General features: G+C 36.6%; 1 protein-coding gene across 11 annotated transcripts in view; it reads left to right on the top strand.

Moving 5' to 3' along the window:
- NCOA1 (nuclear receptor coactivator 1) overlaps positions 1–27,984 on the top strand; it is a 213,862-nt gene that overhangs the window by 154,118 nt on the left and 31,760 nt on the right. For all 11 annotated transcript variants that reach the window (XM_078149820.1, XM_078149819.1, XM_020983963.2 and 8 more), the window contains 3 exons: positions 4,405–4,531; positions 19,844–20,012; positions 20,988–21,302. In XM_078149820.1, the coding sequence (XP_078005946.1) occupies positions 4,405–4,531; positions 19,844–20,012; positions 20,988–21,302 (611 nt within the window). The remainder of the gene's footprint in view (positions 1–4,404; positions 4,532–19,843; positions 20,013–20,987; positions 21,303–27,984) is intronic.

Below are 27,984 nucleotides of genomic sequence, written 5' to 3'. Positions count from 1 at the left end.
AAGCAAATATCTAAATAGGAACATATTTATTTGGAAATGTTTTTCAAATGAATTTGTTTGGAAATATGGGATTACATATCAAATATTGCCTATGTTGCATGTTTAGTAGTCACTCTATATTTGCTGGTAAATCCAGAAACTCGTAGGAAAGAATATGGTGGTCTACATATGTAAATACACACACACACATGTATGTGGGCTTTTAATGGTGAATGGATTTGACTACTCCAGTCCCTTTGAGGTGAACAGAACCAGGAAAACAAATCAAATCACCAACAATTTGTTAACAGTATGTTCCAGGCATTGTGCTTAGTGCTGGAGGAACACAAAGTCCCTGCCAAAAAGCCCCAGTCCATATCCTTGTGGAGCTCAGAGTCTAATGGGGGAATCAACATGTAAAACAACTTTGTGAAAAAAAACATATAGAGAGGATAAATTGGAGATAATCTCAGAAGGCAGGAATTAGCATTAAGGAGGACCAGGAAAGCCTTCTAATTGAAGATTTAATTTTAGCTGGGATTTTAAGTCAGGGAAGCCGGGAGATAGGGATAGAAAAGGAGAGAATTCTAAACATGGAACAATAAGTGAAAATGTGCAAAGTTGGGAGATAGTATATCCTCTGGGAGCTAGTGTTTAGGGAAAAGGACTGAAAGTACCAAAGATTTCAGTGCAAGAGGAATGAACAAATGCCACAGTCAAGGACAGCAATAGAGTGACAGAAGAGGACCAGTAAAGAGACTTCTTTGTAAATATACACAAGGAGACAGGGGTGAAGGCAGAAATCAAGTGGAGGTAATGGTGGAGAGGCAGGCCTGGGGCATTATAGATAGAACCTCTTAACCACCCAACCTATAAGCAAATAGATGTTTTTTCATGGTACTGTATTACAGAATAGGAGAACATGTAAAGATGGCAGGGGGAGTATGTGACTGTGCCCTGGCCAAATAGAGGGCTAGTAATATGAAAAGATGATCGCTGTGTCGTTCAGGAAGAGAATAATCTGCAGAGGAATGGGTAATGAGGAAGAAAAATTGAAAGGGGGGGAGGTGCTTATTTTCCTGGTATGATGCAGTTCTACTGATGTCTGTGGGATTTGGTCATTGAAAAAAAACACTTTTCCTGACTTGGAAAAAGGGAAATTGAAAGTTCTGGGGACAGCTGGCACCATAAGGAATGGGAGGACATGAATTCATTGGATAGTTTTTAAGGGAAACAGGGAAAAAAAGGTAACCAGGGGAAAGCATACTTCAGTGATGTGCTGCATAATCAGAGGCATCACAAGGAGACTATGGCATTGGACAGTGTCCTTTCTGTCAGCTGCAAGAATAGGCATAGAATGAGGCACAATGAAAAAAAGATAGACTCTATGAGGCAGTGGCAGAAACTGTTTAGAGGGGAGAACCCAGAATGGATACCTCATAAGTTTTGATTCCATGATGTATTTGGAGTAGAGCAGGACTAGATAATTATAGGGATCTTGAACCACAGAATGAGGGTCTATAGTAGACAGAGAGAGTGGATAATGAAGAGAGTAAGAGAAGTCATTCCTAGAAAGGGGCCAAAAAAACCTAGAGTTTAAACCTAATGAACAGGACTAGGTGAAAGGGAGGGCAGAACAAGTGGAAATTGACTTTCTACATGGGAAGAAAAAAGAAGGGAAGAAGTAAATAACCAGAAAAAAGCATGAAAAAATAGAGAATTAATAAGCAAAACTCCAAATTGAAAGGGGTGACAAATGGAAAGGAGCCTTGGGGGAGGGGAGGGAGGACAAGGCAGCCAAATGAAAAGACACTACTGTATAAACAGTGGAAGAAGGTAAAAAAATCACAACTTGGAAAAAAAGCAATATTAGAGACAACTGGAAGAAAATATAAACACAGCACTCATAATGTGAATGGATTAAACAACCCAATAAAACAAAAAAATAGTGATAAATTGGATAAGAAAAAAACCCCAATCTTTTACTTAAATATGTGAAAAAAAATACACAGAAAAAATAAAACTGATGGGCTGGAAATTTTTCCAGTGTATAAAGTGTATCCAAAAAGCAGCACTTACAGTCATGCTATCTGAGAAAACAAAAATTCAAGAAATGAAAAGAGAAAAGCAAAGTAGCTACATTATGCTGATAGAAACCATAGACAACAAACCGATATCATTAATGATACCTTCCAGATGTTTTAGCAAATTTATAAATGAAACAATAGCGAAGCTACAAGAAGACATAGACAGTAACACAGTAGTGACAGAAAACTTTAGTGTCTAAAACTAACAGCAAGCATCATATGCATTGGAGATACACTAGAGCTTTCCCAATAAATATAGGGATAAAACAAAGATGCCTCTTCTTTATACTGTTATTGGTAAAGTTTTGGAAATTCTAGTTACAACAAAGCAAGAGAAGGAAGTTAAGGACATAAGGATAGACAAAGAGAAGAAGAAACTCTATTTGCTGATGAAATGATGGTTTACTTGGAAAACCCCAGGAAATCAGCAGAGATATTGAGGTATTTAATAGCTTAAGCAAAGTGGCAGGCTACAAAATAAACCCTCAGCATTTCTATATAGTAATAACAACAAAATACTAGAAGCAATATTAGGAAAATCCCATTCCAATGAACTGCAAAATGCAATGGAAATGAAAATAAGGGTTTTTGGGGGGGGGTTGGGAGGGGGAGGTTGTATATGGTGAGGGAAGATACTACAAATTTACATAAGAGAGCTACAGATTAAGTGCTAGAATAAGTCCAGTGGGTACTGACTGAGAAATTAGGGAAACGTTTCTCTAGACAATTTTTCATTTTAATTGTTTATGAGTAAAAGTGGGTAAAAGTTTAGATGGCAGTTGAATGAGTCAAAAGTTGGTGGGGAGAAAGTGTTCCGTACAGGGCTCAAGCACTTTCATCAAGGCTGGAAAGCAAAGAGCTTTTACAAAAAGTCTGGTTTGGCAAAATTTATAGTATAAGTATTTGAATACTATGATACAAGTCTGGAAAAATAGGATAACACTTGATTAGGGAGAACTTTGAATGCCAGACAACCTCCATGTAATAGGCAATAACGAGCCATTAAAATTGTCATTGATTAATAGCATTTGACAATAGTAGATTTGCCTAATAACTGAAATTTTTATATTAGGCATCAAAACTATTTTCATAGAAATTTTCCTAAAATTATTCCCATTTATAATTAAAAAATAAATTTGGGGGGTGGTATCTTTGAGCTGTCTCATGTAACAAACAATAACAAAGGATGGGCAAACAGTTTGGCCTAACTAATCATCGTATCAAAAAATATATGCAGTGACACTCATCCTTAGTCCCCTCATTTCTGCAAAGAATGGAAAGGTGCCGTATTATCTTTTTAAGGGTCAAATATAGTCATTATAATTTCTTAGCATTCAGTTTCAGTATATTGTTAATTCTATTTATGTTGTGTAGTCATTGTATATATTTTTTCTTGGTTCTGCTTACTTCACTTTGTATAGTTCATATATCTTCCTGTATGTAATAGTAGTCTTTATATTATGTATTTCTTGCAGCTCAGTAATATTCCATTATATTAATATGCATAGCTTGTTTAGCTATTTTGCAGTCAGTTGATATCTGCTCTTTTTGCATTTCTCATAATTCTAATTTTCTTTCTAGAATGGTTGGGGTATTTCAAAGATCACCAGTAATGGTGTACTAGTGTGCTCATATTATACAGTTCCTCTAACATTTGACCCTTACCCTTTTTTGCCATCTTTGCCAATTTACTGGGTACAAAGTGACTTGTATGTTTCTTTAATATCTTTTGCTATTATTAATGATTTGGAACAATTTATGTGACTGTTACTAGTTTTCAATTCTTCATTTGAGAATTACTTGTTCATATTCATTGACCATTTACCTATTGGGGTTAGAGATTTTACATCTTATGTATTTCAATTAGTTGATGCCTTGTATATCAGACTCTTAGCAGAAATGTAGATGCAAGGATTTTTTTCCTCAGATTACCACTTCTCTTCTTATCCTAGTTGTATTCATTTTCTTCATGCAACAACAGCTTTTCATTTCATATAATCAAAATTTGATTTTTTTTCCTTTTTCAGTGACTTCTACTTCTTGTATGCCTCTGAATTCAATCTCTACTCATTGTCGTGAAACATACCTTACAGTGATTATAAGGCAGTTCACAGGAGTTGTTTCCTTGCTTCTTAGCTCGTGGTCATGTTTTGTGCTTGTTTGTTACTTAAAAAGTTGTCAGTAAAAAAAAATTGTCAGTAGATGAGTATCCACAGAATGTATGAAGTGTCATTGTAATGTGAAAACCTTGTTAAACTCCTTAATGAAGTATTTCTACAAAGTTTTGTGCTATTTGCCACTATTTTGTGATACTGACTTTCTGTTTGTCTTGATTCAGGATTGCCTGAGCTTGAATTGAGTGGTCTTGATCATCAATTTGGGCAGCCAGGAATAGATGACCAGGTTCCATGGGCAAATAACACAATAACTGCTATGAATCAAGGACCTCTGAATAAACCAGAAGAGTAAGTAGCAAATGGATTTTAACATCTTTATTTTATATGGCCATCATAAAGCAACTTTCACAACTAACCTGTAATAAACCACTCTGTAGTGTTGAGCCATTCAAATACTTTTTAAGTATGTATGCCATTAATGGAACACTATATTTTATGCAAATAGTGATATAAATAATTGAGTCTTTTCCCACTATACGTTGATTCCTCTCTCTATCTAGGAAAGAACCAACATGAACAGAGAGCTTGAAGATATTGAGAGAAGGGGCTAATCAAAGGATCCCTATTCCAAAGAGGGCGTTAAAGGATCAAATCAAGAGTACAAGTGGATAGGGGAAAGGGAGGAACATCTCTTTCTTTGAGATGAGAGGGAGGTATGAGAAGATGGTTCTAGATACAAAAGTATATTGAGATGAGGTAATCAGATATAGATTTACGTTGTCTAAGGCATTGTTCTAGATGCTGAAGGACAAGTACTGTAAGCAGGATGTTTTATAATGTGTTATGAGCAAGAGTCATCACTGTTGAAATGGTTGGAGATGAGAGTAGATCCTGTGTGTTAATATTAAAGGTAGTGAGTTTGGTTTAGGACAGATCAAATTTGTGGTGATATCTGTAAAGTCAAGTAGAAATGTCCAGCAAACAGTTGATTTGTAATTCAAGAAAGAAGTTAGGGTTATATATAAATATTTAAGAATCATTTGCGTGTGGGCCGTGGAATTGGGTGGGCATCTCTCAAAGCATTAGTTTTTAGAGAGAATTCCAGACAGAGGACCAAAAATTGAGCTTTGAGGGACATTTAGTGAGCAAGAAGAGAAACAATCATTTAGAATAAGAAGAGAGAGGGATAAGAAGATAGGATAATGTGGATAGATAAGAGAAGAACCAGGGAAACCAAGGAAGAGATGGTTTCAAGTACAATAGTCAAGAGCATCAAATGCTATTGATTATTGATTAGTTTAGGATAATAGGGATCAGATGAAAAAATGGAATTTATCCTGGAGAAGAGAAAAGTAGGGGGACAGGTGCATACAAAACAGTATATACATAACTGTCTTTAGATATTTTAAGTGTTATTGTGTGGAAGAGGGATTAGACCTTGTTCTGCTTGGCAGAGCTGTGCAGGGAATATAAAGGGGTTTAGAAATAGTAGAAGGGGTCAACCCTATTGCAGGTCCCAGTGAAGAACAGGTTCATAGGAGTATAGAAAGGGCTCTTAAAGCTATAATGTCAGACCAGAAGTAGGGTAGGAAGCACCAAATTTGAGTTCAGAGATGGGTTTCTGATATCCATGTGATGATATCATCCGAATGATAATATCCATGGTTTGGTGAATGAATTTGAGTAGATGTGAAGCAGAAGTAGAGAAAGACAATAAAACTGAGGATGTCAGGTGATTACAGATTCATCAGTAAATTCATCTGCTCTCTCTCACCAGCCTTTCTTTTTGTTACTAAGATCAAGGAATGTAAACATTGATGCTAGAAGGCAGTAGAGACTATATTGGGGTTCATATAAGCACATTAAATGTGGTGATAGTGACAAAAATTTGTCTCAAAGTAGAACTTGGGAGCAAAGAACAGGCAACTGTCCTCTCCTATTAGACTAGCAGGTTTCCCACACCTGGTAGAGGCATGGGAGGGACAGGGGGAAGTGAAGAAGAAAACAATAGGTAAAATCTAGTTTCTCATAAGTAGAAGATATAGTTCTATGGAGGAAGTGATGGCAAGGTTCAAGATAAATCCATAATGAACTGTGGCTTTCACAGGACACAGTTAAAGAATATAATTAGGGGGTAGACTTCATGGGTGTACCTGCAGATCAGGAATGGGCAGTGTATGACTGAACTAGATTGGAGTGAACTATGGAGGAGAGAGTAGTAGGGAAGGATTCCTACCTGTAGTAGCAGGTCCAGAAAACATGACTGAATTAAATTAGCAAATATTTCTGACACTTTGTGACCCCATTTGGAGTTTTCTTAGCAAACATAGTGGAGTGGTTTGCCATTTCCTTCTCTAGCTCATGTTACAGATGAGGAGCTGAAATAAGCAGGGTTGAGTCACACAGCTAGTCAGTGTTGGAGGCCAGATTTGAATTCATGAAGAGGAGTCTTCTTGACTCTAGGTTTAGTATTCTATCTACTGCGTCTTGTAGGTTATTCCTGTTGAGAAAATTTCCTCCTCCAAATCAGCAACTGTTCTCCAGCTTATTAGTGTTTCCCAGAATCGTACAGACAAGATTTGTTAGAGATGGAATTTGAACTCAGATCTTCCGGACTCTGAGATTTTCCATCATACTAGATTACCTATCATAAGCCCAGTTTTCATGCTGTTGATTGACGTGGCAACTATTAAAGCCAAATTAGCCGACATTAACTGATATTAGATTGTTCAAAGCTTTATTAACCTATCTTTTCTCCTTTTGCTGCTCATTAATTTGAGAACTTTTCCATATTAGCTGTTTGATCCTAATTTTGCTGGATTCTCTGAATGTCATAGCCACTCTAAACTATTTATTATTATCTAACCCTCATTTTCTTCCAAGTCAAGATTGCTGTCTTGCCTCTTCTCAGACATGAATCCCTGATGCTTATGTTTAAATTATAGTTAAGGTGGCATTGTTCATAGGGAAGCTATTCAAGAATTTATTGATTCATGAATTACTAATGTATAATTTTTTATATGTGTGACCTGAGGTAGATCATGAGATTTAAGGAAGTTTGAAGAAAAATCAACATGGATGTTGAAGTCCCCATGTATAAAGAATTGGGGAGGAACAGAAACTACTGCTGTGTATTTGCTTCTTCTAGTTTGTTAGTGACCTTATGTCTTGATCATGCCTTTGAAATTTGTTTAATATAAGAATGATAAAAGGGTCAAAGAACTCAGGAAAAATTGGTGGTGTTCATTTTCTGGTCCTGATACCTGGTTCCAGACCCACACCATACTAAATTGAAATTTGCTTTATTATTTTAATATGGTAAACACTAGGATTGCTATGTTTGACCATGGCCTGGTAACTGTGGCAGTTACTGTCACTTTATAGAATTGGAATTTCAAGGCCAACATTCAGGAGGCTGTTTGCTTCTTCCTAGGTACTTTGCCTGCAAATAGGGTAAGTTGCCACCAGGTAAGCAGTGGTTCCTTGGTCATAGCCTTGTGGTCCATACAACTGGATTTCCCTTAGATGCAGTTAACGAACACATTTTAGCAAGCTTTCCTCCTCAATTATGCCTTTTAAAAATTAGAAACATAACTTCTACTAAACAAGTAAGCATAATTATTAAAGATTGTAGAAGTCTTAAGGAGCAAGTTATTAAAGAAAGCATACTCTTAGGACTATCCTGATACCTTTCTTACTAATCTTTAATTAGTACAGGCATACCTCAGAGATACTGCAGGTTCAGTTCCAGACCACCACAATAAAGCAAATATTGCAATAAAGCAAATTGCACAAATTTTTTTGCTTCCCAGTGCATACAAAAGTTATGTTTACACTATCCTGTGGTCTGTTAACTGTGCAATATGTTATGTCTTAAAAAATGTACATACCTTAATTTAAAAAACATTGCTAAAAATTGAGTCTTCAGTGAGTCATAATCTTTTTGCTGGTGAGGGGGTCTTACCTTGATGTTGATGGCTGCTGACTGATGAGGGTGGTGGTTGCTGAAAATTGGGGTGGCTGTGGCAAATTCTTAAAATAAGAAAACTATTAAGTTTGCTGCATTAACTCTATTCACTCGAACAATTAGTGGCCATTGTAGAGTCATTAGCTGGCCTAATTTCAGTATTGTTGTGTCTCAAGGAATAGGGAGAGGCCCTAGTAAAGGGAGAGAGATGGGGAAATGACCAGTTGGTGGAACAGTCAGAACACATACAACATTTATCGATTAAGTTGACCTTCTTATGTAGGCATGGTTTGTGGCATCCCATAAGAATTACAAAAGTAACATCAAAGATCACTGATCACAGATCACCATGTAAGATATATATAATGATGATATGATATAATGATAATAATTGATAATAATAATGAAAATGTTTAAAATATTGCAAGAATGACTAAAATGTGACACAGAGATATGATGTGAACACATACTGTTAGAAAAATGGTGCCAGCAGATTTGCTCAATACAGAGTTGCCACAAATTTTTAATTTGTAAAAAATACAATATGAGAGGCAGCTAGGTGGCACAGTACATAGAGCACTGGCCCTGGAGTCAGGAGGACCTGAGTTCAAATCCAGCCACAGACACTTGGCACTTGACACTAGCTATGTGACCTTGGGCAAGTCACTTAACCCCATTGCCTAACCCCCCCCCCCCAAAAAAAACCCCGAAACACACAATATGAGTGAAGCACAATAAAATGAGGTATGCCTGTATGTACTCACTACTTAATCTAATCCTGCTTTTTACCAGTGCTTTAATGGGATGCTTCTTTCAGGTCATCTTGAATCTTAATTTAGAATTAGGACTTTTTGGGGGCATGTTGGGATGATCTTAGAACAAAAAGGAAGGGTGTGTGAGAAAATGGGAGGCACTGGGAAAGGGGGAGGGGAGAGGAAGAATGGGGAAAGTTATATTACTTAAAAGACACAAGGAAGAGCTTTTACAATGGAGGGGGAAATGGTGTGGTGGTAGCAGGCAACTCTTGGTCTCATTGGAAGTGGTTCAAAGAGAATAGTATATATACACATATACATATACATATACATATACATATACACATACATACCACATATACATACACATATACATACATATACATATACATATATATATATATATATATGCACATGCTCAGTTGGATATAAAAATCTATCTTATCCAACAGTGAACTCGGAGGGGAAGAGAAAGGAAGAGTAAATAAAAGGGAGGGCAGATTAAGGGAGGGTGTAGTCAGAAGCAAAACAGATTTTTTAGGAGAGGGTAAAAAGAAAAAGGATTAACAGATGAAAATAGGATGGAGGGAATTATGTGATAAATAATAACTGTGAATGTGAAAGGGATGAACTTACAGAAGCAGATAGTAGAATGGATTAAAAACCAGAATTCAAAAATATGTTGTTTACAAGAAACACACTTGAAACCAGAAGTCACACACAGGAGTTAAAATAAGGAGCTGAAGTAAAAAAGGCAGGAATAGCAATCATGATCTCAAACAAAGCAACAGCAAAAATAGACCTAATTAAAAGGAACAATGTAAAAGAACGTTTAGCAGTGCCAGATCTTAAATTAAGTTATAAGCCAGTAATTATCAAAATTGGTACCACTGGCTAAGAAATAAAAGGGTGGATTAGTGGAACACAATAGACATACAATACACATTAGTAAATTATTATAGTAACCTTGTGTTTGACAAATATAAAAATTTAAGCTTTGGGGATATGAATTCGCTTTTGGGATATGAATTCCCTTTTGGTTAAAAAAAATGTTGGGAAAACTGGAAAGTAATCTGGCAGAAACTGGTTATGAACCAATATCTTACACTGTTTTCCAAGATAAGGTCAAAATGGATATGTGAGCTAGATAGAAAAGGAGGTATGATAAAAAGATTAGAATAAAATGGAACACATTGCCTATCAAAATTATAAATTAGAGAACAGTATGAATAAACAAGAGAATAGAGAGCATTGTGATATATAAAATGGATGATTTTGATTACATTAAATTATTAGGGTTTTGTACAAATAAAACCAATGGAGCCAAGATTAGAAAGAAAACAGAAAATTGGGAATTGGGAATGTATAGACAATTTCTCAGATAAGGTCTCATATCTCAAATATATAAAGAACTTTTTTGTCAAATTTATAAGAATATAAGTCATTTTCCAATTGATAAATGGTCAAAGGAAAAGAATGTGTCATTTTTCAATGAAGAGATTAAAACTTTATATAGTTATTTGAAAAAATTCCCTAAATCATTATCAATTAGAGAAATAACCAAAAAAAACCTCTTTGAGGTATCATGTCACACCTTTCAGATTGGCTAAAATGATAGAGGGGAAAATGACAGATGTTCAAAGGGGGCATGGAAAAATTGGGACGGTTGGTGGAACTGTGAACTGATCTAACCATTTTGAAGAGCAATCTGGAATTATGCCCAAAAAGTTATGAAACTATGTATGCCCTTTAACCCAGCAATACCACTATTAGATGTTTCCCAATGTGATCAGGGAAAAAGGAAAAGAATCTGTGTGTATTAAAGTATTCATAGCATCTCTCTGTGGTAGCAAAGAACTGGAAATTGAGGGGATGCCCATCAATTGGGAAATGGCTAAACAAGCTCTGGTATATGATTTTGATGGAATATCACCATGCTGTAAGAAATAATGGAACTAGTTGATTATTTAAAATTTATTTTTAGTTTTTCAACATTAACTTTTATAAGATTTTGAGTTCTAAATTTTTCCTCCTCCCCAAACTGGCATGCAATCTGATATAGGCTATACTTGTACAATCATATTAACAATATTTATACATTAGTCACACATGTGAAAGAAGAATCAGAACAAAAGGCAAAAATCACGAGAGAAAATAGTGTGCTTCAGTCTTCAGACTTCATAGTTCTTTCTCTGGATGTGTGTGTGTGTGTGTGTGTGTGTATATATGTGTGTGTGTGTGTATATATATGTATATATATATATATATATATATATTCTATTATGAGTCTTTTGGAATTGTCTTAGATCATGAGCTGGTTGATTTTAGAAAAACATAGAAAGACTTGCATGAAAGAATGAGTAAAATGAGCAAAACCAGGAGAACATTGTATGCAGTAACAGCAATATTGTTTGAAAAACAACTGTGAAAGGCTAAGTTATTCTGAATATTATAAATACTCAAACCAACTATAAAGGACCTATGAAGAAAGGTGCTATCCACCTCGAGAGAAAGAACTGATATATGAAAGTTTGTGTAGTATGGTTTGTGTGTGAGTTTCTGTGAAACGGTGACCATATCTAGTGCAGAGTAGGGAGGGAGCAAGACAGTTTGGAACCTAAAATGTAACCAAAAAATAATTAAAAAAAGAAAGAAAGGATAATCATGGATATTACATTTTGCTTAAAGGTGTCATAGTGAAATTATATATATATATATATATATATATATATATGTATTTTGCAGCAAGGTTATCTGATAAAAGTTTCATTTCTCAAATATCAAGAGAACTGAGTCAAATTTGTAAAAATCTGAGCCATCCCACAATTGGCTAAATGGTCAAAGGATATGAACAGGCAGTTTTCAGAAGAAGAAATCAAAGCTATCTATAGTCATATGAAAAAATGCTCTAAATCGCTGTTGAGTAGAGAAATGCACATTAAAACAACTGAGATACTGCCTCACAGAATGAGGCTAATGTGATAGAAAAAAAATTATAAAGGCTGGAGAAGATGTGGAAAAACAGGGACACTAATGCATTGTTGATGGACTTGACAACTATCCTACAATTCTGTAGAACAATTTGGAACTTTGTCCAAAGGGCTATAAAATTCTTTGACCTAGCAATATCACTACCAGGTGTATATCCCAGGGAGAGGAAACAAAAAGGAAAGGACCTATATGTACAAAATATTTATAGCAGTTCTTTTTTGTGTTGACAAAGAAATGGAAATTGAGGGCATACCTGTCAATTAGGGAATGAGTAAACAAGTATGTGATTGTGATGGAATACTGTTGTGCCATAAAATGACGAGGGAGATAATTTCAGAAAAATTTGGGGAGACTTAAATAAACTGCCACAAAGTAAAGTGATCAAAACCAGGAGAATATGTATATACATCTCTTAGGAAATTGGGGTTCAGTGACTTGCCCCGGGTAGTAAGGTAGTAAGTGTAAAGTGTTTGTTCTGAGGCCGGATTTGAACTCAGGTTCTTCTGACTTCAGGGCTGGTGCTATATCCACTGCACCACCTAACTGCCCCCAAACCAGGAGAATATTGAGCATAGTAACAGCAATATTGTAATGATGATCAAGTGTGAAGAATTAGCTACTCTGATCAAGACAGTAATCCATGACAATTCTAAAGGACTCATGATGAAAAATGCTGTCTACCTCCAAAGAGAGAAAACTGATGAATTTTGAGTACAAATTGAAGTATATTTTTCTTTTGTTTTTCTTTCTTTCTTTCTTTTACTCCTTTGGCTAATATGGAAATGTATTTTACATGATTTCACATGTATAATTGTTACCGTATTATTTGCCTTCTCAGTTGCTGAGGAAAGGGCTAGAGGGAGTGAAAGAATTTAGAACTCAAAATTTTTAAAATAATATCAAAAATAAATTTTTTTAAAAAAAATGCAAAACTCAGCTTGTATGTGACCTGTAGATGTAGATAGCTCTGACAGATATCTGTGAGTATAGTTCTAATCTTGTAAAGTCCTTTTAGAGAATTGAACCAAATAGGTTAAATAGGGAAATATATTAAAATGGTTTTTAATTAAATTTTTTTCAATCTTGAACAATCTTCCCTCTCTTCATTTCTTTAATCTCTCCCCTACTCAAATTGAGAACAAAAGGGAAATACCACTCCTGTCACAGACATGGCCAAAAAAAGATTATATCTTATTCTGCACTCTGAATACTTTCTCTATTTGAAAGGTGGGTGGCATGTTTCATCATTAATCTTCTGGAATTGTGGATGATGAGAACTCCAAATTCTCTCAAAGTTGTTTGTTATGTTGTCACCATAAGGATTGTTCTCCTGTTTCTATTCACTTAACACAAGTTATCCCAGTCCCTCAGAAACCATCCCTTTCATTGTTTTGTACAGCACAATTATTTTCCATCACATTTATATACCATTGCTTCTTCAGGTGTTCCTCAATTGATGGTCACCTCCTCAGATTCTCATTCTCTGCCACTTCAAAAAGAACCATAAATACTTTTGTACACCCCTTCTTAGAGTTTGTTTTGCTTAAGACTGTCCCTCCTTTAATCTACCCTCCCTCTAATTCCTGTTTCTCCCTTTTCTTCCTATTTCTCTGTTGAGTAAAATGTTTTATATACTTAGCTATGTCTGTGTATATTCATTCTTCCTTCATTTGACCAGTTCAGATGAGAGTGAGGTGTCAGGTCTCACAATTCCCACCTCCCCTTGTTTGTTTATGCACCTTGCTTATGTGAGTTAATTTCCCCTAAACTTTCCCTTCTCTCTGTACTATTCTCTTCTTCTCTTCCTTTTCTTTTCTTTTCTTTTCTTAAGATAATCAAGACTGAACCCTTTAAGTTCTTGACCTGGGTTGAGGTCTGAGCAGCCATAGACTCATATTGGAGTCAACCACTGTCAGATACCTAGGAATCCCTTTTGATTCATATCGACAGAATTGTAGGTCCTGCTTAATTCTTGTATTTCTGCCTTGGCTCTTCCTTTGTGGATTGGGCTAGATGCTGGAATTAAAACTCCATTCTGCTCCAGGAATCTGAGCCACACCATTTCTGCTTGCTTCTGAATTTCCTCCTTTTTTGGTACACCTCTCAGGACTTCCTTCCCCCTGGGAACACCATCCCTAGGTACACCTCTGCCTTGGATTTGTGACCTAAAACTTGGTAGTGGGTGTCAGAGCTTCCAGGCCCTATTCCTGTCGCAATGTACCAATGAGTCTAAGGGTTGCCCTTGCGTGGGTCTGGGACTTCCACTTGCCCATTTGTACAGTCTCTCCCTGTGAGATAGAATGCTCTGTACAACATGTACTCCTGACCATACCTTCATCCCACTGTCCAAAGAGCTCTGCCTCTCTCCCTTTGCTAACCTGGTCTTGAAAAAGATTATTCACTGTGACTTTTTCTTTTAATTTCCCCATCATGGTTCATTGTGATGTGTTTTCTTTTTATAAAATAAATTTTTATTGATGTTTTCTGTATTTACATTGTCATTGTTATCTCCAGTATCCTTCACCTCCCCTTTCCAGAGAATTATCCCTTACAACAAAAAGTGCTTTCTAAAGACAAAGAAAGAAGGAAAGAGGAAAAAGAAAAGGAAAAAAAAGTCAGCACAACTGAAGAAGTCCAAAAAAATATGCTATTGTGTAACGCCTTTGTTCCTTCCACCTCCATACAAGGGTGTGTTGGGGGTATCCTCTTATATTTCTTTTGAGTCATTCTCTAACGTTATTATAGATGATCCAGAATTATATCAAATAATAATGGGGAAAGTGGTTTTGCTTCATTTCTTTACTTATTGGAAAAGGTTCTAGTGTATCCCCATTGCATATGATGGTTGCTTTTGGTTTTAGATAGATGCTTTTTATGATATTAAAGAAAAGTCATTCAACTGAAAGTCTTGTGAAGAACAGCCAAAAGGCCAGTTTGTCTGGACCATAAAGTTCATAAAGGGAAGTATAGTAGTATATAATACGTCAGGTGAAACATTCCTACTTGCAGCCCTTCTCAAATCTCCTAGTTAGTCATTCTTTAATTCTTCAAACTTATGTACAAGTATTATTGTATACAATATTGTATTATATTCAAGGTAATATTCTATGAGTTGTAGAGTATCAAAGGATCATAGATATAGATCTGGAAGGGAACTTAGTGTCAGAGACAGGATTTGAATCTAGGTCCTTTGATTCTAAATCTAGCACTCTTTTCAGTAAGTCATGCTCCCTGTCCACAGAAGCTTATATTCTTGTTGGGTTAGTAACATATACATACTTAAGGACTTCGACTTCTGGGAGCCAAGATGGCGGAGTAAAAAGGTAGTTGCTCTTACTCTCCCCTGTCAACCTCTGAAAACCCAGAAAATATCACCCCAGAAAAAAAAAACCCTGGAACAACTGAACTAGAATAAAGATGGGGAACAGCAGCGCAGCAGCCCAGCAAACGGGTCTCCCAGTGCCTCAGCAAAAATAAGGGAAGCAGCAGTATAAAGGGCCCCAGGCGGATAAGCACCCTGCAGAGTTCATGTGAAAGAAGCTGAAGAAAGTAACCTAGAGTCTTCCTAAAGTCCCAGCCTTGCTGATTCCAACCCAACAATAGGTAAGCTGTCAGAACCCTAAAGCCTCCAACTGTCAACCAGGAGGAGATCCTGAAGCCCAGATGGTAGAGCAGGCAAATACCAACACCTGAACTTCCAGGTGCCTCAGTGAGGGTTGGTTGGGGAACCAGTGGAAACCAGCTCAGAAAACCACCAGGTGCCTCAGCATTCTACCACAAAGGAATCTCCCAGTGCATTAGCAGAAACGAAGGAGACGACACTGCAGGGGGGCCCCAGGCAGATAAACACCCTGCAGCACCCATCTAAAAAGAGCTGAAGAAAGCTAAAGGAAAGGAAAAGCGGGCAACCTAGAATTGCCTGAAAGTTCCAGCCTTGCTGATTCCAGCCCAACACGAGATAAGCTGCCAAAACCCTACACCCTCCAATTGCCAAGATAAGAGGCCCCAGCACACAAAGCCAGTGACCAAGACCTAGACTCCCAACACAAGAAGCTTGGGTCAGTGCCCTGTGTTCCCCAGCAGGAGAGCTCAATCTCTTTAAAGGCCAGGGAATAAGGAAACCATGAGTAAAAAGAAACGTACTATAGATTCATATTATGAAAAGAGTGAAGATCAAGACAGAAATTCTGAAGAGGACACATTGTCAACACACCCCCATCTGCAACATCAAAAGGAAATATGAACTGGTGTAAAGCCCAAAAAGCCTTCTTAGAAGAGCTTAAAAAGGATTTCAAAAGTCTAATGAGAGAGGTAGAAGAGTCCTTAAAAACTACAATTAGCCAATAGGAAAAAAAAAGTACATTAAAGAAAACAAGTTCCTAAAAAACACAACTGGTCAACTGGAAAAAAAGTACACTGAAGAAAACAAATCCCTTAAAAATACAATTGGCCACTTGAAGAAGGACATACAAAAACTAACAGAAGAAAACAATCTGTTAAAAAAAACTAGAATTGGACAAATGGAAACTAATGACTCTGTGGAGAGAACAAGAATCAGTCAAACAGAAACAAAAAAATGAAAAAATAGACGAAAACATAAAATATCTCAAGGACAAAGGGGAAGAAAAGGGGAAAAGATAATAGAAGGGAGGAGAGACTGAAGGAGGCGGTGGTGAAAAGCAAAACACTGAGGGGGGGAAAGGAGAAAGAAAAGCATAAATGGGGGGAAAAGGATGGAGAAAAAGACAGATAATAATCATAACTGTGAAAGTTGAATCACTATCTTTTTCTTCCCCTTCTGTTGAGTTTTGTTTCCTCTTTCTGATGGTTCCTCATATTGGTTTTAATTTTTACTTACAACTTCACTAATGTGAAAATATGTTTAATAGGAATGTAAATATATAGCCTATATCAGATTGTGCGCTGTCTTGGGGAGGGTAGGGAGGAGGAAGGGGGAGAAAAATTTTAAACTCAAAAGCATGTGGAAGTAATTGTTGATAAATCAAAACAAATCAATAAAATTTAAAAAAATTTTTTAAAAAGAACAAAAAAAAATATACATACTTAAAAGGCAGTACAGTATATAGTATCACTTGCAAAATTTCCTTCCAGTTATGGTGATTAGAGTAATCTTCATGAATTAAGTGGCATTTAACTTGGGCCTTGAAGAATAAAAGCAATTTCAGTAGGAGTTAGAATAAGGGGAAGGCATTCCAACCAAAGGGAATAATATGAAAAAAGACATGGAAATGGGAAAGTTCATTTGGAGAAGGGCTAATAGTCAGGTTTGGCTGGAGTATAGGCTTCATTTATCTATCTGTCTGTCTGTCTATCTATTTATCTAGTTTTGGTGAGGCAATCAGACTTAAGTGACTTGCCCAGGGTCACACAGCTAGTAAGTGTCAAGTGTCTGAGCCTGGATTTGAACTCGGGTCCTCCTGAATCCAAGGCCAGAGCTCTGTCCACTGTGCCACCTAGCTGCCCCAGTATAGGCTTCATTTAGAGAAATAGTGATAGAGGCAGTTGTTTGGGCCAAATTAAGAATCTTGGAACCTTGGGCTTTAGATCATAGGAAACAATTGCCTATTTTTTAGCATCGGAGTACCATAATTAAAGTGGCTCTTTAGGAGAATTAAACAGCATATAGTGAATTGAAGGAAGGGAAAACCATCAAGAGACTATTACCTTAGTTACAGTATTAAATACAGGAGATGAGTCTAATAACAGTGGAAATGGAAAGACCTAGAGATGGACGTGAAGTAGACCAAGAGAAGCTGTGATTGGGAACTGATTCAATGTGGAGGAAAGGTTAGGCAAGTAACCCCATGTTTTAGGGAGAAAGGTAATGAGTTATAGACTTAAAAGGGTATCTTTTCTGCCTATTCACTTAGCCTTAAATCAGTCTATTCACTTTTTCTCTACATCTGTGTTTTTTTCCTGGAAAAGCTTGTTGTAACTAGCAAACCTACATAATATTGTACCTTCCTTTTTATTGATAACTTATAAAAATTATAAATAAGATTTCATTCTAGCAATTATGTAAACCTCCTTTTTTGGGCAAAATTCCTTTCCAAAAAGTGCCTTTCTTTGCTTACCCTTTATTTTGTGGTTATAAGGCCATTAGTTACCTTTTTTAGCATTTTAATATTTCAGAAGTCAGTGATTTTATTTGGGGGGCAGGGGAGGAGACTGCCTTTACTAATAATGACCACAAGGCCTAGACTCCTTAGTAGATTTGTGAGTTGCTTTTCCCACCCAACACCCCCCCCAAAAAAAAAACACATGCTGACCAGTATTTCTGAATTTATCTAGCCTGGTCCTCAGATAACGAACATGACAGAATCTAAAACTGTCTTTCAGAATTTTTCATGTCAGAGCTTGCATTCCATTGTTAAGAACTTCACATCATGATTAGATCTCATAATATGACTTAGTGGATGGAGCAAGAGCAGGTCTTGTCTACCACAAAATATTTCCTCCATTCCCCTTGTGCCTCTCTTATAAAATTATCTGGTGCCTTTTTCAGCACTAAGATAATAGGATGTTACACAAAACCTTAATTGTAACAAGTAATTTAATCCTCTCAGGAATAGTGGTAACTCAACCAGGATTGCAGAGTGTACCATAAACCAGGTTCCCCCTAGTATTCCTTTCTCACCACCACCACTACAATTCTGGTCAGACATGAGTGGTGAGAATTAATTATACAGAGGGACCCTGCCAACACTTGATTTTGTCAACCCCTACATAGTTGTGTGTATGAGCTTACATGATGTGACCTTTCTAGTCTTTTTTCCTGAATGAGGGCTCACAAAATGCTTGCCTGTATCTTATCTTTTCATCTATACTAAAAACTTCTTGAGGGCAAGGCCTATGTGTGTGGAGCCCCCATATCATCCACCACAGTGCCTTGCACAGAGTAGGTGCTCAGTAAATACTTGGTGGATGAATGGATGAATATATACATATATGCATACTCTAAAAGAAAATGAGGGACCAGATTATCACTGTTATAGAAATGTGCAATCGGTCCTATTCCTGAAATTGGGAAATAACTCCCATTGCCTAAGTATCGCTGTATTTCCATCTTTAGATGACAGAATTAATTTGTGCCCTATTTTACCCCAGTTCTAAAAACTCTGAATTCTGCTGTATGAATTCCTATATATAAGGAAATACCTATAAAATGACTTTAGGGAAATATATCTGTTAAGAAGTAAGGTGCTACACACAAAAATGGAAGGCTGGCTAGATAGCATTAAGTATTGTGTTTGACTGAACTGTGGGCTCTTTTCTACTTCATATTTTAAGAAACAGGATACTTGTGTTTTCACTTTCCTTATTTAAACTTTATAAATTGATACTTTAACAAAATCAGTAAAGATGTGCTGCTAACTGTTGGTATAGTTAAAAAGTTTTTCTCCATTGTATTCTTTTGTTGATATTAACTGTCATTGATAAGTACCTTTTGTAAAAAAAAGTTATTATTTATGTTACTTAGTTAACATTATTTTCAATTCAATTGCATTGAATTAAGTATAGCTTCTTTAAATTTTTTGGCCAGTGATCTTACTAAGTCAAATTAAATTATTTCATTAGAATTTGTGGACAATTTTCCAGATTTTGCCCTTGCTTAAAACACTTTTCCTCTGCTTTTATAGACCTGATAGATTTTTCATTAAATTTTTCCAAAGCTAATGGGAAAAATATAGAATAAAACTACAGTGGATGATGAATAAATGGGAAGCATATTGAAACATAACAATTCTATTATATTTTATAAACTGAGTGCAAATTACATTCCTAGTCAGTGCACTAATATAACAATTTGAACAGAGAATTTTGCAGAAAAGTTTTGTTGCCTTTTTTTTTACCAAGTCAAAACTGATGAATTCTTAACTCTTGACATCATAGTTATTCAACCTGATTGTCTTGTCATTTCTACAGCCAGTGTATCACTTCCCAGCTAGATGAACTCCTGTGCCCACCAACAACAATAGAGGGAAGAAATGATGAAAAGGCTCTTCTTGATCAACTGGTATCCTTTCTTAGTGGCAAGGATGAAACTGAACTAGCTGAGCTAGATCGAGCCCTGGGAATTGACAAACTTGTCCAGGTATTCCATAAAGCTTAGACTATTTCAAAAATCCTGCCCAGATTAAAAAGAAGACAGATGATCAAAATTATTAAAACTTTGGTTCCATGTTACATTTTATCTAGCTAATTTTAAAATTAATAGTTCTTGTGAAAATTATTAGAATTATAACATATACTATGAACTACATATAACTCTAATATCTCATTTTGGCTTGGAGAAAATCCCAGGTTCTCTAAGTATATGCCAACAGAGTGCATGCCCTGATTGCCATCTGCCAAGCTAGAGAGGTTTCATGTGTATGGGCTTAGTTATTTGGAAACCAGTCTAATTGAGTTTGGAGAGAAACTTGTAGCTAGAAAGTTAGTTGGTTACCAGTTGGTGAATATTTTGACTGCAGCAACTCATTAAATTGTCTTTTAAGACATAGAGGATTTTCAGTTAGCATTAATGAAGAGAATACAAACATTGACAAAATAAGCTCCTGAAGCATTGAGATAATTTGTCTTTAATTGCCATGTATTAATTGTCTTCAGTCAATTTCATGTCAGCATTCCAGCTCTACCAAGCTACTTCCATAACAGTTTTGTTCTTTCCTGAGTATGGGTCAAAATATCATGAATTTTAAGATGGAAAAGAACATAGGTCAGAAGTTCCAGTTTGAAGAATCTTTCTCGTGGTGTTTGGATGATTCTTATACCTGTCCATAAGACATTTTATTAAATTTAGTGATCTTTCATTGATTTAGAGGTTTATTTTATTTGTATTTTCATTTTCTGTTATTCTACTTGAAAGCGGTTTTCTTTATGCATTTAGGTAGCACGTAATTAAACTTTATTTTGACTATAAGTTAAACCCAGATATATTCAGTAGCATTTTCTGGAAGTTATACTGTTCTTAGATCAGAAATTATAATGTTAACAAATGTCACAAAACAAAAATGTCACCTGTTTTTAGAAATTCATTTTCAGATCGTTGTGGTTCCTTTTGCAACAGGGAGGCGGATTGGAAGTATTAACAGAGAGATTTCAACCACAACAATCAACACCACCTTTAATGATAGAGGAAAGGTCCAGCCTGTATTCTCAGCCTTATTCTTCAGCTTCACCTACTGCTAATCTCCCCAGTCCTTTCCAAGGCATAGTTAGGCAAAAGCCTGCCATGGGAACCATGCCAGTTCAAGTACCACCACCTCGGGGAGCTTTTCCTACTAACATGGGCATGCAGCCCCGGCAGACTCTAACCAGGCCTCCAGCTGCTCCCAACCAACTTAGACTTCAACTGCAGCAAAGGTTGCAGGGACAACAGCAGGTAAGTACTATTATATAATGGTGGGTACTTTCTTCTAAATGTGAGAAAGCTTCACAGCTCTTTTCTGTGATATGAAAACAGTTACTTTAATGATGGAATGGAGTCCATTGCCGCAATGTTTGTCAAAGAAAGATCTTATTATCTTTATCTCAGCCTAAACCTGGACTGAAGAACTTTTCCCCCCTATCCCTGACTCAGGTGAAAAACTATTAAAAGTTTCACCCAAAAAAAGGTAATTTGATTTTGTTTCTTCCAAGTTTTATTGGTTTTGTTTCAAGGGTAAAAAAATAAAACTTTTCACTTTTTTTTTCTAAGAGAAAGTGCCACAAAGCTATTCAAGTAAATGCAACAGATAGTAACACCATGCTTATGTTTCATATTTATAGCCTGTTAAGAATAAGAAAATAAAAAGGAAAATGAGAAGAAGAAAAAGGAGGAAATAAGCATGAAGAAAGAGAGGGACATGGTGGGGGGAAAATAGCAATAAATGTGGGAGTGAGAGTTAAGGGGAAAGAAAAGAAAAGACAGGAAACAATCTGGGATAGGTGTGGATTGGAGGTAAACTACTCTGGTCTAATCTTTTGTTCATCTGGCTAAGGACATCAGAGTAAGTGGCCACTAGACTTTAATGTGTTAACTCACTTTTATTTCATTTATTAAATAGTCCTTTATTGAGGAAATAAAAAAAATGTAGCACCTGCTCTCAGAGCTTGCAGTTTAGTTGAGGAAATAAGATAAACATACTTGAAAAGTTAAGTAACATACTTAGGTTCTAAAAATGAAACCTCACTTCATGCTTCAAAAAACATTCAAGAGGATTCATAGGCAGTAGTAATTATCAAGACTCCTGTTAGTACAAGAAGAAAGAGGTATGTCATGGTGGCTGGTCATATTATAAGTAGTACAGAAATTACTGCATGTAGGCCTGATATAAATTGGAAGGCTTCCTGTGTTTCTGGACTAAGTTTCTAGTCTATGACAGACTGTGGGTCAACACTTATAAAACCCACTGATTATCCCTGATGCTGATTCATGTAAATGAATGAATGCACAAAAAAACCATTGTAAGTTTGTGCTCCTTTATATTTGACTTTTAGGATTGTGACAACTGAATTATAATTTGGTTAACATATGAGAGAAACCTGAGTTTTGCATTCACATGTTTATCTAATAGGTTGTCAGCCACAGTTATTCAGGGGATGTTACCTTTGCTGTACTCTGCCCAAGTCATACCCCACCTGGAATATTTTGTCCAGTTCATGCCATTACATATTAGAATGTTCAGTAAAGGGAGTATTGTGGGGACCTGAATTTTTAAAGAATTGTCTTGTGGGAAAGAGCTTAGGCTTGATCCCAGAAAGCAAAACTAAGACCCATGGGTGGAAATTACTGCTTAGCTGAGTGCAGCAAACTCTTAGTATGGGCGAGGGCCTGCAGATATTATGGTAAAGTTACACAGTGTCTTACCTCAAGGAGTTTACACTCAGTTTGTATTCTTGTAAATGTGATTCATGCTTTGGCTAAAGGTGAGTTTAGATGACATTTGAGTTTCCTTCCAATTCTGTGTAAGCAATTCTATGAATGATAATCACAAGGAATTCGGACTTCCCATGACCCTAAAATTCTAGAAGATAGGAAATTGAAGGTTTGAGTGTAGTTATATTTTCATCTCCTTCCAGTTAATAGTTATGAGAATGAAGGAGAAAAAGGAATATGGAAATTTAAAACTATATCCCACAGAAAGATCTAGCCCATAGTTTATGATACTAGGAAATTGGCTTTGGGCAAGAGATAGAATATACCCATGAAGACTGGGTAAAGATAAGCTGTTTTATATGAGAGGCTTTAAATTCAATAATAACTATAAAGATATGTGACTTGTATGATTTTGGTTGAGTCCTCAGACTTTAGTTTTATTGTCTTTTAAAATCACGAGGTTTGACTAGATGGCCTCTGAAGTCACTTCCAACTCTAGATCTGTGATTGTGTTAGCTCACATGGGCACTGTACCTTGGGGTGTTCAAAACACTTACCTCACAGCTTCCCTGTGAAGTAGGTAGTTGGTAGTCATTTTGAGGAGAAGGGAGAAAACAAATTTGCAAAAAAAAAATAGGTAAAATGAAAGACAGTATATGCCATGGAAACAAGTAGCAGTACCCAAACATTCTCAGGTGAAAATAACAAGGAGCTTGATTAAGAACAGTGTTTATAGCTTCTTCTGTCCTCATCTAAGAGTAAGAGTAATATACCAACTCCAAGTAAACATGGCCCCAGTTATCACTGATATTTGGTGGTAGAGGGATAGAACTCATTTGGTATACAGTAATAGCAATATTTTGTTCATTTAGATTCTCAAAAAAATAAGTACAGGATTATACTGTTATCTTCCAGGGAACCTGGTTTGTCAGAAAATCATCAGGGTTTTTTTTTGGTTTTGTTTTTGGTTTTGTTTTGTTTTTACGATAGACTTAATATGTATCAATAAAAGTCATTAGCATATGTCATTCATATTGTTAAAACAGTAATCCCATTGTATTTTGTGTAATTAGTATCTATCACTAAACATTTATATTTATACACTGAACGGTGTAACAAGAATTGTGCTAGACACTTTACAAGTATTATCTCACTTGATCCTCACAGCAACCTTGGGAGGTAGGTGATACTGTTTCTGTTTTATAGATGAAGAGGCTGGGGAAACAGAGATTAATTGATTTGCCCAGGGTTATACAGCTAATAAGTGTCCGAGGCCAGATTTGAACTCATATTTTCCTGACTCTAAGCCTGGTTCTCTAGCTACTGTACCATCTCCACCTAGCTGTAAGTTAGACTACATAGTCAGACCATATAGACATATAGATTATTCATTCTCAGCATCACGTTTTAAGAGGGGAATTGTCAAACTGGAAGCCGTACAGAATGTCAGCCAGGATGATGGAAGAGTCTGAAAAACAACTTTTGGCTGGATGTGCACCTGTAGTTCCTGGTACTGGGTAGGCTTAGATTTGTGGTTCATTTGAGTTTGGGAATTCTGAGCTGCAATAGGGCTAGAGTCAGTCAGGTGTTTTCCCTAAGTCCAACACAAACTAAATGAACTCTTGGGAGGTGAGGACCACCAGGATGGTGAAAGATTGGCACACCAGCCCAGGTTGGAAAAATGAGAGCTGGTTAAACTTTCTGTCCCAATAAGTACTGTGGGATCCAGCTCATAAGTATGAGCTTCCAGTATGAGGAAGGAGAATGGAAGTTAGACAGGAAGGAAATATTCATTAGAAATGTATAAAATATGAGAGGTAAGTTTGTTCAGTTTGGAACAGAGATGACAAGTATCTTTAAATATGTCAAGTACACATGAAAACGGGGCTTTTTCTCTTTTGCTCCAGAAGGCAAAACTAAGACCAGTACGTTATTGGGAGTTGAAAGTTATAGAGAGGTAGATTTTGACTTCACATAAGAGAGAACTCTCTAACAACCAGACCCTTCCAAAAGTAAAATGGCTGCCTTGTGAAATAATGAGCTCTTTATCACTGGCGTAAAAACCCTACGTGGTCTCTTGTATGTATCCCCTTATCTGCACTTACACAGCTACATTCTTAGTTCAGGCCTTCATCACTTCTCATCTGGACTGTTGCAAAAGTCTTCTAATTGATCTACAATCCATCCTCCACACAACTGCCAAAGTTATTTTCCTAGAGAGTAAATCAGACCATGTTATTTCCCTATTCAAGCTTCAGTGACTCCATATTCTATAATCAAATATAGACTCCTTTTTTTGGCATTTAAAGCTCTTCATGACCTGACCCCTTCCTGCCTTTTAAGTCTTCTTACACATTACTCCCTTCCACGTACAATATGGACTTGCCATACTGATCTACTTTCTGTTTCTTGCACATTGTGATCCATCTTCCTTCTCCTATTGGCCCCCATGTCTGGAAAATTCTTTCCTCACTCCTACCTCTTGGACTCCCTGTCTTCCTTCAAGAATCAGCTGACATGCAACCCTTTTCAGGAGGCCTCTCCTCATCCTCCCCCCCCCCCGCTTCGATTGCCTTCTTCTTGCCTACTTTGTATGTATTTTGTATATATCTTTTAAAATATATGTTGTCTTCTCTATTGGGATATAAGCTTCTTGAGGGTGCAGACTGTTTTTGCTTTTGCTTTCTATCACCAGCCTTTGTATGGTGCTTGTCACATAGTAAGCACTTAATCAAAACTTGTTGATTAATATGGGATGGGATTTTTTTTTTACTTTACGTGTTAGTGCATGGGGATCAAGGGATAAACTAAATGATGTCAAACAGTGATGGGCAAATGCTTTTGAGTTCAAAGGAATTCATTAAAGATCACTGTGGTTTGAAATAGTCAATGAAAGCTTCATGTAAGCATGTGAAGCAAAAGTAGATTTGAACAGGCACAGTAGACAGGAGAAGGCTATTTCAGATAAGAGGCTTAACAGTATCAGCTAGAGGCAAGAATGAGCAGAGTGTGTTTTGAGAGATAGTGACTCACTAAGCCATTTTATCTGGAATAGAGTACTGTGTTAGTGATTGCCTCTTAAATGTATGTCTGTACTATAAAAATTGACTATTACCTTTACTTTTAATCTTCAGAGTTTTGTTTTGCTTTATTTTAACATATAAAAGGTGTTGAATGATGAAGTGATTATTTTGGTTTTAGAAATAGCCTATGAAATCTTAGAAATATCCACTACCACCTGAAAGTACATTTGACTATGAGATCCTCTTATCTTCTGCAATATTAGTTTGCCCCATTCCACAATGACTGAAAGTTACATTTGTTAATGGTTTTGTTTTTATTTTTTAAGATTTTCTCCCCCCTTCAAATCCAGTTTATCAACTTAGGTTCTAATTAAGCGTTCCCTCCCCTTACCAATCAAAACAAAGAAAAAGCGTTCTGTGAATAAATCCTTCTAAAATGAGTTAGTGATTGTATGCAGCTCTCATTCTACTCACATCTTCAAAGACTCTTCTGAACAGGGATATTTACAGTAGTTCACTTGGGGGAAACCATTCTGGAGTATTGGCATCTATAATACTTCCAAGGTTGCTTGTTTCTGGCAGAATGAAGGCCTGCCTGCATCTGATACTTAGCTCCTGATCTGGAGAGCATACTTCTTCAGAGTAAATCATGGTCTTTTCTCTCTGATAGTTTTCTTTTTTTTTGCTTCTCTCAAGTTAAGGAAACCTTTTCAGCACTTTCACAAATACCAGCATGGACTGCATCATAGGTTTTAAAGGTGGGAGAGACCTAGAAGAACATATGCCCTGTCCCGTCATTTCAGTGATGGGGAAACTGAGATCTAAAGAAGTTAAGTGAGTTAACCAAGGGGATGACTACTTCCTTGATGATAACACTACCTACTCCATTTATTTTATAAAACCAAAAGCTGAAGGTTTTTTTTTCCATCTTCACTAATTCCATTCAACCAACCTATATTATCCTTGAGTAAAATCATGTTTAGCAACACAGGGTGCAGGTGGGGAAGGGAGTCATTCAAAGCATATATTAAGTGCTTACAATGTCAGAGCACTGTACTAAGTGCTAGTGATACAGAGAAAGGCAAACAGCATAGTCTTTTTACAGAGGGAGCTCACTTTCTAATGAAACAACGTGCAAAACTTTATACATTTAACATATATGTGATGTAAGGGGAAGGTAATCTCAAAGGGAAGACACTAGCTTTGGTTAGAGAGGTAAGAGAATCAGGAAAGACCTGTTGAAGGTGGCATTTTTGCTAACTTTTTTTTTCATTAGTGAGGCAATTGAGGTTAAGTGACTTGCTCAGAGTCACATAGCTAGTAAGTGTCAAGTGTCTGAGACTGGATTTGAAGTCAGGTCCCCCTGACTCCAGGGCCAGTGCTCTATCCACTTTACCACCTAGCTGCCCCATTTTAGCTAATTTTTGAAGAAAGCTAGGGGATCCAGAATGCAGAGGTGTGAGCTAGGAGAGCATTCTAGTCTTAGGAGACAGCCAGTGAAAAGGAAAGAGGAGAGAGTAAATTATGAGACTGTAAAGGTAGGGAGGGGCCAGGTTTTAAAGGTCTTTAAAAGCGTTGAATTTTATATTTAACCTTGTAGGTAATAGTGAGTCACTGGAATTTACTGAGTAAGAAGATGACATGGCAAACCTTTGCTTTAGGAAAAAACACTTTTTCAGCTGAGTGGAGGATAAATGGAGGTAAATGAAAAATGTTATAAAAGTAGAAACAACCAGACTTAGCAACAGATTGGATATATGAGTGAGAAATTGAGGATGACACCATCATTGTGGATCTGGGTAACTGTGACGATAGTGGACCACCGTTAGTAATAGGGAAGTTTCAAAGGGAGAAGGGGTTAGGAGGAAAGATAATTAGCTAAGTTTTGGACATGTGAAGTTAAAGATGCCTATGGGACATCCATTCTATATGTCCAAGAGATGGATAATGATGTAAGACTCTAGCTCATGAGACTAGGACTGGAATATGTAAAGATTTCTGATATGTATTACAAATATGCAATCATTTGTATAGAGATTATAATTAAACCCATGGGAGCTAATGAGCTCACCAAGTGAGATGGCAGAGAGAAGAGATAGCCCAGGATAACCCCTTCGAAGACAGCCACAGTTAATGGGCATAATCATGATGATGATCCAGCAAAAGAAGAACCAGGAGAAGAG

The sequence above is a fragment of the Phascolarctos cinereus genome, unplaced genomic scaffold, assembly GCF_003287225.1.
Source record: "Phascolarctos cinereus isolate Bilbo 61053 unplaced genomic scaffold, phaCin_HiC Scaffold_2;HRSCAF=192, whole genome shotgun sequence".
Lineage (NCBI taxonomy): Eukaryota > Metazoa > Chordata > Mammalia > Diprotodontia > Phascolarctidae > Phascolarctos > Phascolarctos cinereus.
This window is presented reverse-complemented; position numbering and strand designations above follow the sequence as displayed.